Source organism: Notamacropus eugenii, chromosome 1, assembly GCF_028372415.1.
Source record: "Notamacropus eugenii isolate mMacEug1 chromosome 1, mMacEug1.pri_v2, whole genome shotgun sequence".
In the NCBI taxonomy this organism is placed as follows: domain Eukaryota; kingdom Metazoa; phylum Chordata; class Mammalia; order Diprotodontia; family Macropodidae; genus Notamacropus; species Notamacropus eugenii.
In genome coordinates this window covers 418,376,834-418,388,691 of record NC_092872.1, presented here as the reverse complement: position 1 = coordinate 418,388,691, position 11,858 = coordinate 418,376,834, and the positions used below count along the sequence as shown (strand labels likewise).

At 42.5% G+C, this 11,858-nt stretch overlaps 1 protein-coding gene across 2 annotated transcripts in view; it reads right to left on the bottom strand.

Annotated features, from left to right (window-relative positions):
• Positions 1-2,138: 2,138 nt before the first annotated feature.
• ASIP (agouti signaling protein) overlaps positions 2,139-11,858 on the bottom strand; it is a 55,802-nt gene continuing 46,082 nt past the window's right edge. For both annotated transcript variants that reach the window (XM_072631301.1, XM_072631302.1), the window contains exons 2-4: positions 6,860-7,029; positions 5,629-5,690; positions 2,139-3,235 (exon numbers count right to left, since the gene is read on the bottom strand). In XM_072631301.1, the coding sequence (XP_072487402.1) occupies positions 3,065-3,235; positions 5,629-5,690; positions 6,860-7,019 (393 nt within the window). In that variant the 5' untranslated portion in view covers positions 7,020-7,029 and the 3' untranslated portion in view covers positions 2,139-3,064. The remainder of the gene's footprint in view (positions 3,236-5,628; positions 5,691-6,859; positions 7,030-11,858) is intronic.

Below are 11,858 nucleotides of genomic sequence, written 5' to 3'. Positions count from 1 at the left end.
TCCCAGAACATGTAGTCCCAACCCTGGGGGCTGGCAGACTAAATGAGAACACCACAGAAGTTCTGGCTGTTGTCTGGTCTTTGTACTGTACAGAGGACATAGTGTATCTTGCATCTGGAAAATGTAAGGCAGATATGTTTTATTATTCTGCAAAGGAAGAAAATTATCTGGGGTGGGGGCGGGGGAGGAAGGGACTTGACCAGGTTTGCAATGTGTTCAAGTTACTGGCAGAGTGGGCACTGTAATCCAGGGCTCCTGATTCCCATCCAGTCTAGCCTTCCTCCAGCCTCGATCTGTTTTTTGTTTCTAACAGATTTTAGAATTGGAAGGAACCCCATCAACCATCTGGTGCAGGAGCTCTGAACTCTAGTAGCTTGCTTTTTGTGTCCCAGACCCCTTTGGCTATCTGCTGAGGCCTGTGAACCCTTCTCAAAGCAGCCTAGACTTCACTTTTAAGCATATAAATTAAAATACAGAGCATTGCAAAGAAAAGTAAAAACTACCGAATACAGTTATGAAGTCCAACCAATACCTAAAAGAACTTCCACTATGACAGACCCAGCACATCCATATTGCTTGAAGATTTCCCATAAGGGTAGAGCTTACTGCTTCCTAAGACAGTTCATTCCACTTTTTTCATAACCAATTGTTAGGAATTTTTCTTCATAAGACAGCCTAAATTTACTTCCTGGTATCTCCTATATGTTGCTCCTCTTTCTGTCCTTTGAGACCAAATAAAACAAATCTAATTAATCCATCTTGTATGTGATAGCCCTTCAAATATTTGAAGGCAAGCCTGAGCCTTTTCTTCAGGCCAAACATCAGTTCCTTCCATAGATCCTCAGATGACATGGACTTGAAGTGCCCTGCCATCTTGCCTGCCCACTTTTGGATGCTATCTAGTTTATCAATGGTCTTTTTAAAAAATGTGCTGCCCGCTATTGCACATCATACTCCAGGTGTTGTCTGGCTAATGCAGAAAAGGTAGCATGACTTATCACGCTATTTCTTCTGGGATCTCACCCCTGCCTTTTCATTCATTAGGAGATTTGGTTGTCAAATCTGGAGGGATTTGAAGAAAGATAGACAGGGAAACTGATAACGTTATGGTTTGAATACTGGCAATTCATCAGACTGCCAGAAATGAAAAGGAACTTGTGTGGTTAGTTCATAGTTAAAAGATTTTAAGCTGAAAGGGGATTTAAAGCTATCTGATCCAAGTCCCCACAGAGGAGGAAACTAAACACAAGAGTGGCTCATAGTCACATAGGTTGTAGGTGGCAGAGCTGGGGTTTGAACGTGGGTTTCCTAAATCGATAGCTAGCATTTTTTCCTACTACATGCTGTAGTTCTGGGTTATAAATGGCAGTCAGAATTTGAATTCAGCTCTCCTACATTCAGATCCAATGCTCTTCTCTAGTCCAAACTTTCCCATGATCAAGAATCCAGGTAAGCATTCCTAACATGATCATCCAGCCTTCAGTGATGAGCTAACTACCTTGTGAGTGAAACTAGTCCACTTATGGGCACCTTGAATAGCTGAGAAAAATTTCCTAAGGCAACATTGTGGGAGTTTTACCTTAACTGACTGCTTGGCTCTTGGACCAACAAACATTAGCTCTGTCTCCTTCTTTGACCAGATTTTTTTTAACAGATTTCATGGAACCATAGACTATCAGAGCTGGGACAAACCTTAGAAAGTATCTCCTTTAACCCTCCCCACCATACTTTTATTGTAAAGGCAGGGAAAGTCAGATTGCCATAATGGGGAGTTGCACTGATAATGCATTTTTGCTTATTGTTAATATAATTTTGCTTCTTAATGGGAAGATCTTCCCCACCCGTTCATGGACCTGCCCATTAAAGGGAGTTTGATTAAGGAAGATTTGTAGGAAGGCCCACATATTTTGTTAGTGAGGCCCTGGTTCTCAAGGCTTGTGATGCCTGGTTCTGAAAAATGTGTAAGTACTCTGAAGAGAGGTTTTACTTTGGGGCTAACTCTTCGGAAGTGTTTGTTTGGCCAGACAAGACTGCACAGACACTAAGGGCCCCCCCTTTTGTAACAGTGCTTACTGTTACAGGAATGACTTTGGATTCCAGTGGATGTCCCTAAACTCTATGGTTAGAGAGTCATTACATTGTCAGTTCAATATAACATTTATTGAAGGAGTGCTATGTATTGGGCATTATGAAAAATGCGTGTGAATAAGATGTAGCCCCTGCCCACAAGGAGCTCACAGTCTAGTAGTGAGATAAACTATATACACAGACAGAACAAGACAGGAAGTGATCCAGGCTGTAGAAGAAATACATTTCTGGGGACAGGAGACCACTTCCAGCTTGGGCAGGGGGTGGACGTGGTGGTGCATAGTATGGTTGAGGGAAATCAAGAAAGGCTTCCTGGAGGGGTGGGCAACCTCAGATGGGACTGGTGAAGGATGAAGAGGCTTTCTAGAGGGGTAAGAGGAAAGGTGTGGGGGGTAGGAAAATGTAGAAAATTGAGTGATTTACTTTGATTAGAGGATAGGAAAAGTGCTGGGGAGCCTCAGACATCTGGAAACTGGGGGATAGATGGGATAAGGCCTTGTAAGACATACTGAGGAGTTGGGACCTCTTCCTATGGGTGGTAGGGAGCTGTTCAGAAGGGGAATGAAATGATCATAAAGTGGGAATCCCACACAGCTCTTGAAACTATCAGCCATACACTTTAGTGGGAATGATAAGATGCCCAATCCTGAATACAAGAGTTTGGGAGGAGGGGGAATGAGGGTGAAAGGAACACAGGCACAAATCTTCAGGCCTGAAGCCAGATGTTGTTACTGTCACAATTTGGGGCAGGATTACTCCCGCTTTCCCAGCCTCTCAGATGAGGCTGAGAGAGTAGCTAAATCCAGGGCGGGAGCCACTTAGAAATGAGCACAGGGGAGGCATTACTGGGCTTCTGGCACTGTGGGATCCTACTTGAGCAGATCAGGATGAAACCGTGAGTGAAGCCTTGGAGGCCATTGGGAGGGGGATCCCCAGTCTCTCCCCTCCTGGGGCACTCAGAGGCTGGACCTGGAGTTTAGCAGCTGGGCCGGAATAGGCGGCAGAAGCAGACGCTGCGGAAGAAGCGGCAGTGGCAGATAGCGCATGGGTGGCAGCAGGGTGATGCCATGGGCTGGCAGTTGGCCCATGTGGCTACGCAGTTGGCTGGAGGTGGGGGCCGTGGATTCTTCTTCACCAGGGTCTTTTTCTGAGAATAGGGAGGTAACCAGTGATTTCAGAGTCCCACTTCTCCTCCGTTCCACTAAGCCTTGAGCTTACATTCTCCTGCTTCCCTTTAGGTAGCCTCCCTACCGTTTACCTCCACTATCCACCCACCACTACTCTTAACCCCAGTGTCTCCAGACTGGAGCTTCCCTGACTCAGCCTGGCTCTAACTGGTGATTTTTTCCAGTTAGCAGCCTAGGTCTTTGTTTTTATTTTTATTATATATCATTATCACTCTTATACAGAGTGCTTCCCTTATACTGTCCAAATGAAATAGATTTTACAAAAATTATTCCACCCTGTTCTCCAACTTTCCTCCCTTGAACAGAGAGGTCAGGTAATTTACTCAAGGTCAAACGGATAGTAAACAGTAGTCAGGACTTAACTGGCATCCTTGGGACTCCAAATCCAGAACTCTACTGTTTCTTTTCCCTCCCACCGTTTTCTTAGGTTAAAATCACAGACCATCAATGCCCTCCTTTGTTATAGATATGCAAGGGGAGACCCCCCCCCCAAAAGGAAGTCACATAAGAGGGGACTAGAACCCAGGTTTTTTAATTCCAGCCTGAGACAATTTACACCAGTCTAAACTACCCATAATGCATGGGGTTTAATAGGCACCTCAAAGCCTTATTCCAAAGAAATGACTTGGGAGGGAAATATTTTGGGAACCAGAGAACATTCTGGCATGCCTTGAACTGTATCACCTGGGTCTCTAAGGGCCTTTGAGATGTTCTCAGGAGCTGTAGGCTAAAGAAGTCATTAGTAGTAGGACTTCCAGACTTGGTGACAAAGGACCAAGATTCAAATCCTGCCTATCCTGTGATACCTTGGGCAAACTATGTAAGTTCTCTAGGCCTTAATTTCCCCATCTGTAAAGTGAAGGAGTCAGACAAGATGATCCCTATAATAAATTTAGATTCCTTCTGCTCCATTACTATTTTGGGTCCAGGACAGCCACTTTCATTGTGAGGAAAGTCACAGCTGTGAAATCAGTAGCTAACTGAGATTTTTCTTAAGACTCCTATTTAGATCAATGATGATAAGAAACCCAGAGAGGGTAAAAGAATTTATGATACCCATTCCATCTTGAAACTTCTTCTATTATCTTTGGAATGTAAATCCCACAAGCATATCTTTGTACTGTAAATCTCTCCTTTTCCTGTCAGAATCTTCTTCATGTCTCTGACGTAATTGGAGGCTATATAGATTTTCAGAAGTCTGTTTGGGGTTCAAAGGTATTTTCTGAAATCTGGTCCTATACTGAAACATAAAATAAACATTGGTTTTGCCTTCTAGGTCTGTGTGTGTTATTAAGTATGATTGGCAGCAATATTTTTCAGTGAATTATTGGATATTTCCATAATATCCTGTGACATATAAAAAGTTCAGAAGACATAGTTTCTGGGTAATCATTTTATTAATCATGCTAGCAATAATTAATAAAAGGGATCAGTGGCACTCTTGAACACCAAAGACCCCTCATGGAAACAACTCAACCCTTATATGTCCTTGGAAGAGTGTGTGTTTCTGGGGGTGGCAATCAACTTTGATTGGTTAATAATTATGAGAGAATGGATATTATGATGAGAGGTGGGCTTATTCTAATGAGGGTCTGGACTGATCATTCAATCTTGGCCAAAGAGACTTATCTATACTCACGTCACCCTGTCCAGAGTAATCTAGACAGAAGGGAGAACTCACTTTTCCCCAAACCTCTTTGAGTAAAACAAAATGGACTAGACTCCATCAGTTCACTGAGACTAAAATGTCTTTACCTTTTGAGCGGATCTGAGCTTTCCCTCTCATTATTAGCCCTGCACTTCAAAGTCTGCCCTCAGTAACCAGCCAGGGCTGATTTCTGAATAAGGAAGTAGAAAAGGGGGAAAACCTTAGTCTTAATTCAACAGTTGATTATTAATATAAGGGAGAAATAATCATTTCAACCCCTAAGATCTTTTCCATCTCTAAAGTAATAATATGTTTCTGAGTTGGAGGTGGAGAGCTGTTATTGTTTGACCCTAATATCGCAGAAAGAATTCTGGACAGAGCAAAGAAACCTTGAGAATATGAGTCTCATATCCAATGCTAAATGGCATTGTGATTTTAGGCAAGTTAATCTCTCTAATCCTCAGTTTTGTATCTGAAAAATGGTAGTGGTCATTCTGGTCTCCCTCCCCTAATCCCATGAAACCTTCCCCTCCCCCTCCTTCATCAGACTGTTGTGGGGATCCAAGGAAGCACTATGCAGAAAGGGTGTTGTAAATGTAGACTCTACACAAGTCAGTCCGTCGTGTTGTAGGGGTGGATGGACGTCTCCCTCTCCCACCTCTCCCCCTTCCATCCTTCTTTCCCCTCTGCTGAAGTCCCACCTACCTCAGAGGATTTCTTGGTTTCTATCTCTTTCCTGATGATCTTCTTGGATTTTTTGTTCAGCGCTTTAAAGGAAACATAATGGAGGATATGTTTGACAGACAGGGCCAGGGGTAGGAAGAGGGAGACCTCTGGGAAGGTGGCCTACTGGAGGCAGGGGTGGGGAGACATTCTGCTTTACCATTTCAGTGCCAGGGGACCTAAAGGAGGGTCAAAGATTGGGGTAAATGCATCACAAACAAAGAGGAGAAAGCCAGAAAACAGAGGAAGTCTAACAGGCTAGGCTGAGAAGAACTTTGTTCTTGCTCACTGGTGGTTTTCCTCCCCAGCCTCACAGGGCCAGAGGGAATTTCTTCAATTTCCCCTTTCCTCTCCTTGGGTTCTGGAACAATTGAGACCAAGAAGTTTGTGGAACACTCAAAACTGTTCCTGGGGAATGCCTCTCCTATTTCCTCAGCCTGTAGCACTATCTAGACCAAGAGTTCTTAACTTTTTGTGTGTCATGGACCCCTTTGGTAGTCTGGTGAAGCCTTTAAATCCTTTTCCAGTGTAATGTTTTTCAATACATAAAATAAAGTACAGGATTACAAAGAAAGCTAATTGTATTGAAATAAAGTTACTTTTCCTGCCACACTCTCTCATCCCCGGCTTTCAAGTTCATAGACCCATTGAAATACCATTGATCTAGACCCTGATTTTCAAGTAAAATCAAAGGCCTCACTACAGACCAGCTCTCATATACTGAACACTGACTATAGAAAGGAATTCGATTCGTCTGACTTTTCCCCAGATTTAATTATTATGGTTCTGTAGGGGACTTGAGGCTGGTAAGGGTCTGAAGGACAGGCAGGGGAGATAGTCATTTAGTAGAAGGGGCCAAAGGGCTTTCAGACCTGAAAAGGACTTTAGAGATAATTTAATTCCCTCCTCCTCATTTTAATAAAGAAGAATTCTAAAATGCTGAGAGTGGATTGCAGAAGAGCTTTCCTCAAGTTCACACAGGTGTTTGAGCTCCAGATCCCCAGACTGAATGGGTAGTGGCCCCCACTATCAAGAACAGCGAAGATCAGAACTTAAGAGAGGCAGCTGCATTTGGAGCAGAGCATTGGAAACCTCAGAGGAAAGAGGAATGAAATCCAAGAAAAAGGGCTCCTAGGCATGCCCCACCTACTCAGTCCCTATGTCAGAGACAAATTGCTCCCCACGCCCTCTGCTGGCCAGCCAGGCTACTCACCCACGATGGAGACTGAAGGAAAGTCAGGCAGGTTCATGGTAGAGTTTCTCCCCAGACCCCTGTCCTTACTCCACTTCTCTTCCTCCGCCAGGTGGCAGTAGACAGCCAGAAACCACAGGCAGGCCAGAAGGAAGGGAAAGAGCAGATGCTTAGCTGTCATCCTGGAACTTCTGAGCAGGACAGAAAACCAGAGGTCAAGAAGGGTTTGGGATGTCTGAGGGTTGGGGAGAAGGAGGAATGGAGGAGATCTGCCCAGGATGGTAACCCCATGAGCCATGAAGGGCCTCAGGCCTAAAACAGAGGAAGAGAGACACAGAGTGGGAGATAAGGAAAAAAGAGAAAAATTGTGGGGGAGACAAGAGGAGGCTGGGAGAGGAAAATGAAAGGATGGAGATGTGTTGAATTGACTTCTGCTTTGCAATATTCACTGCTAGGGACTGGGTAAGTCAGAGCAAGAAATACAAAGATATACCTACTATATCCCATCCAAAGGAAGCTCATAGTCTAGAAGGGAGATGGGGTGCCCATACAGATGACTATGTTACACAATATGTGCATTAAAAAGGACTAAAATAAATAAACCACTGTGGGCGGTGTGGGGAGGGGCAGTCAGTCACCAGGCAATAAGCATTGATTCATTGCTTACAATAGCAGGCACTTAATAAATGTTTATTGATTGATTGATTGATAATATGTGCCAAGCATTGTCTTAAACTGGGGATTCAAGGAAAGGAAAAGGCCTAGTTCCCTGCTTTCAAGGAGTTCACATTCTAAAGGAGGAAGCAACTTGCAAATCATATGAAAATACCAGATATAGACAATATAAAAGGGAAACTGTCTCAGAGAAGTCTTTCTAAAGGGTTTGATAAAGAAACACAGAGAGGATGGGATTCAAACTCACATGAATACAGAGGATTCCACCACCTTAAGCACTCAGCCATCTCATCACCAAGGTGGTGTATGCTGGGGCGTAAGGGGTGTTCTGGGAGGACTAGTACCTCTGGTGTGAGGGTTGCTGAGACCTTTTCTGTTTTTTTTAAAATTTTAATTAATTAATTTATTTTTAATGATCAACATTCACTTTGAAAAGATTTTGAATTTAAAATTCTCTTCTTCTGTCTTTCCTTCCCCTCCCCTTTCCCTGAGATGGTAATTTGATATAGGTTTTATATATATATATATATATATATATATATATATATATATATATATATATATATGTGTGTGTGTGTGTGTGTGTGTGTGTGTGTGTGTGTACATATACATATATGCAATCATATTATGAAAGAAAACACAGACCAAAAAACCCCACAAAAAATAAAGTGAAAATAGTATGCTACTATCTGCATTCATATGCCTTCAGTTCTTTCTGTGGAGGTGGACAGCATTTTTCATCATGAGTCCTTTGGAATTGTCTTAGATCATTGTATTGTTGAGAAGGTCCAAGTCATTCACAGTTGATCACATACAATATTACTGTTACAATGTTCTCCTGGTTCTGCTCACTTCACTCTGCATTGGTTCATGTAAGTTATTCCAGGTTTTTCTGAAATCAATCTGCTCGTCATTTCTCATAGCACAATAGTATTCCATTACAATTACATACCACAACCTGTTCAGCCATTCACCAATTGATGGACATCCCCTCAATTTCCAATTCTTTGCCACCACAGAAAGAGCTGCTATAAATATTTTTGTACAAATAGGTCCTTTTTCCTTTTAAAAAATTTTCTTGGGATATAGACTTAGTGGTATTGTTGGATCAAAGGGTGTGCGGCATAACCCTTTGGGCATAGTTCCAAATTGTTCTCCAGAATGGTTGGATCAGTTCACAACTCCACCAATAATGGAGTGACCCTATAGTGAATAATTAGTGACCCTATAGATGTGTTTCATCAATAGCATATAAACTCCACTTTTCATAGTAGCAAAAAACTGGGGAAAAAAAGAAGAAACCCATCAATTGGTGAACACCTAAACAATTTATGGGCATGAGCATAGAGGAATATTAGTACCTTGTAAGAAACAATGAATATGAAGAATACAGATAAATGTGGAAAGAACAGACGCAAAAGAGAATTAAGCAAGGCCAGGAAAAAAAATACACTACAGAAAAAAATGATTAAAATGTTGTAAACAGAAAGAGCAAAAAAGACAGAACTGACCAAGTTTGGCCTTGATGAAGAGATGAAAAAAAATGTATCTCCCTCCCTTCTTTGCCGAGGTGGGGAATGTACTAAGTGCTTTCTTTGTCCATTCATTCAGGAGTTCAGAGCACTGCATTTATTGTCAGACAGTGGATATGTCGGTTAGTTTTGCTGAACTACTTTTTTATTTCCTCCCTGTCTATTCTTTGTTGGGGGAGTGACTCTCTGGGTAGAGGAACAGGGAGGAATATATTTGTAAATGAAAGTGATATAAAAACTATGTTCTCGTGATATCAATACCTTTTTTTTCTTCAAGAAAATTCTTCAGGAAAAAGAATGTAAACTCTCAGAAGACAGGAGCTAGCTTTATTTATTTATTTTTTTTTTTGTATCCAAGGTGCCTAGCAATGTGTCTTTTGAAATTGTGGGTGATTAATAACAGCTTGTTGGAATAGGGTAGATTGGATGAGGTGCTGTTGATGGGCACTGTAGGAACTCAGAGTAGAGGGAGATCAAAGAGAATTGTAATATTCGGGGAAGGAAGAAGGCAGTAGAAACTGTGATGTCTAGATCCTGAAGGTTGGGTAAGGTTTGAATAAAGAAGGGGTGAGGGGAAGGATTATTAAAGTCAGTGGTGTTTAACTCAAATAGAAACAGGTGCCACTAAACTATATGTAAGGATCTCTGTGGGTAGCATATTGACTAAGAAAACTGCATATTAACATTATCTATGTTCTACTGTATTTTAAAGAACTTTGTTAAATATTTCCCAATTACATTTTAATCTGGTTCAGTGATCTGGAAAGTGTTGCCAGTCACAATATGACCCTTGGGCTTTGTGTTTGACATGTCTGATTTAAGTGATGTTTTGGTGCCATCCCTAACCTGTTGAGGTTGACACCATGCCCTCCTACATATTCATTCATTAAGTGCTTACTACTGATGCACTTCACTTTGCCCACCCAGAGGCTCCTATGACCTACACTTACTTGAGGTTGGATGGTCCTTATGGTCTCAAGTCAATTTTAATGTTGTTATGCTTCCACCATCAGTCCTACCCTTTCATTCCAGTCCTCTTGTTCCTACTCCCCGAACTGTTTCCTCCAGGCTCTTTCCTTTTATCTATCTTTTCTCTTCTCTTCCTATGCCTTTAGTGTGCCAGGCTACCCCCTCCTCAGGGTCTTTGGGTTGTTTATATGCACTTTGAATGCTGTTCTGAATTCCCAGAATCTCCATTTTATTTTCATTACTTCAGTCAACTCCATTGAGCTCATTTTGAGGAATATAATCTTATCTTTGGGAAGACAAGTGTATCTTGTGTGCAACAGAGGAGAGGGCTGGATTATATGGGCGTCAGCTTCCTTCCAGCTCTGGGTTTTTGAACCCCTGAGGTTAAAAGTGCTGAACCATGAATCAGGAAGACCTGAATTAAAATCTGTCTGCCCTTGGGCAAGTCACTTAACTGCTATTTGCCCAAGGTTTCTCAACTATAAAATGAGGATAATAATAGCACCTACCTACCAGCGTTGTTATGAGGATCAAATGAGATAATATTTGTAAAATCCTTAGCAGTGCACGGCACATAGTAGGTGGGTTATACATGCTTCCTTCCTTTTCTTTACTTCTTCCTTCCTATGACCTTAAGTCAAACAAGGCAGCCCTAGGTCTTGCGTGTGTGTGTGTGTGTATGTGTGTGTGTGTGTGTGTGGTGTCATCGTTGTGGCAGGGGGAAGGAGGCTTATGGACCTGGTCTGACAGTCAAATAGGTCTACATTTTTTTATAGTTCTTAGGGGCTTACAAAGACTTCCTTACCAGAGGTAAAAAGCACATGTATTATTATCCCATTTACAGCAGAAGACATTGAGAAGGGGAAACTGACCTCTTGCCCAAAGTTGTCTGGTCAGCATTTAGAACTCATCTCCTTTCTCACTGAGAATATCATTATTCCCTTTCACAAAAGTAGAGAGAGGACTCTTCCCATTTTCCTCTCTGGACGTAGGAGACTGTTCTCAGTGTCCCTGAATGTGATTAGTAGAAAGGCTGAGCTGGTGTACTTAGGAAGCAGGCATCTCTTAGGTGACGGAAGAAACAAAACCTGGGCCCTGGGAACTTGGCCAAAGGTGAAAAGTTCCAATATGGGGGAGGATACTCCCCTCACCTGTGAGATTTCCCAAGTTCCAACCCAGAACACAGGAGGGAGCTCTTTATAGAGAGCTCAGGCAGCTAGTGCTGGGGTTAATTCACTAGAAACATGGCTTCCCAGAATGCCCAGTAAGTGCACTTCCTTAGTACTGTATAGTGGGGTAGCATCACCTTGGGACTGCATGATGAAGGGGCCTTTTTTCCAGCTTCGGAGCAGGCAGTTATCTTCTGACTGCTTCCTGTCTGCCATGAAGACACTTATAGTTGACTGTGGAGCTGAAACTCCATGGATATAATAAAGGCTCAGGAAGAATCCTAGGGAAATCTCCTTCTCAGAAGTCATACAACTCCAAGGGCAACTACAGTGGTAAGAGTACTAGACTTGAAACCAGGAGACCTGGGGTTAAATCCTGGCTCTGACTCTTACTCATTGTGTGACCTTCCCCAAGATCCTTTTCCTCTCTAAGCCTCAGTTTCCCCATATGTAAAATGATAATAATTTACTGCTCACCTCACAGGGTTTATGTTATCACAGATGTAGAGCTAGAAGGACGGGGCCTTAGGAATCCAGTTCCCTCACTGGCTCCAGAGTTAGCGAACCTGGGTTCAAATCCCACCTCAGAAAAATGATACTCCATCTCTGGTCTCCTTTCCTGATAGCCTTTTCCCTTGCTGTTCTCTACACCTAGAATGCTCTTCTTTCTCCACT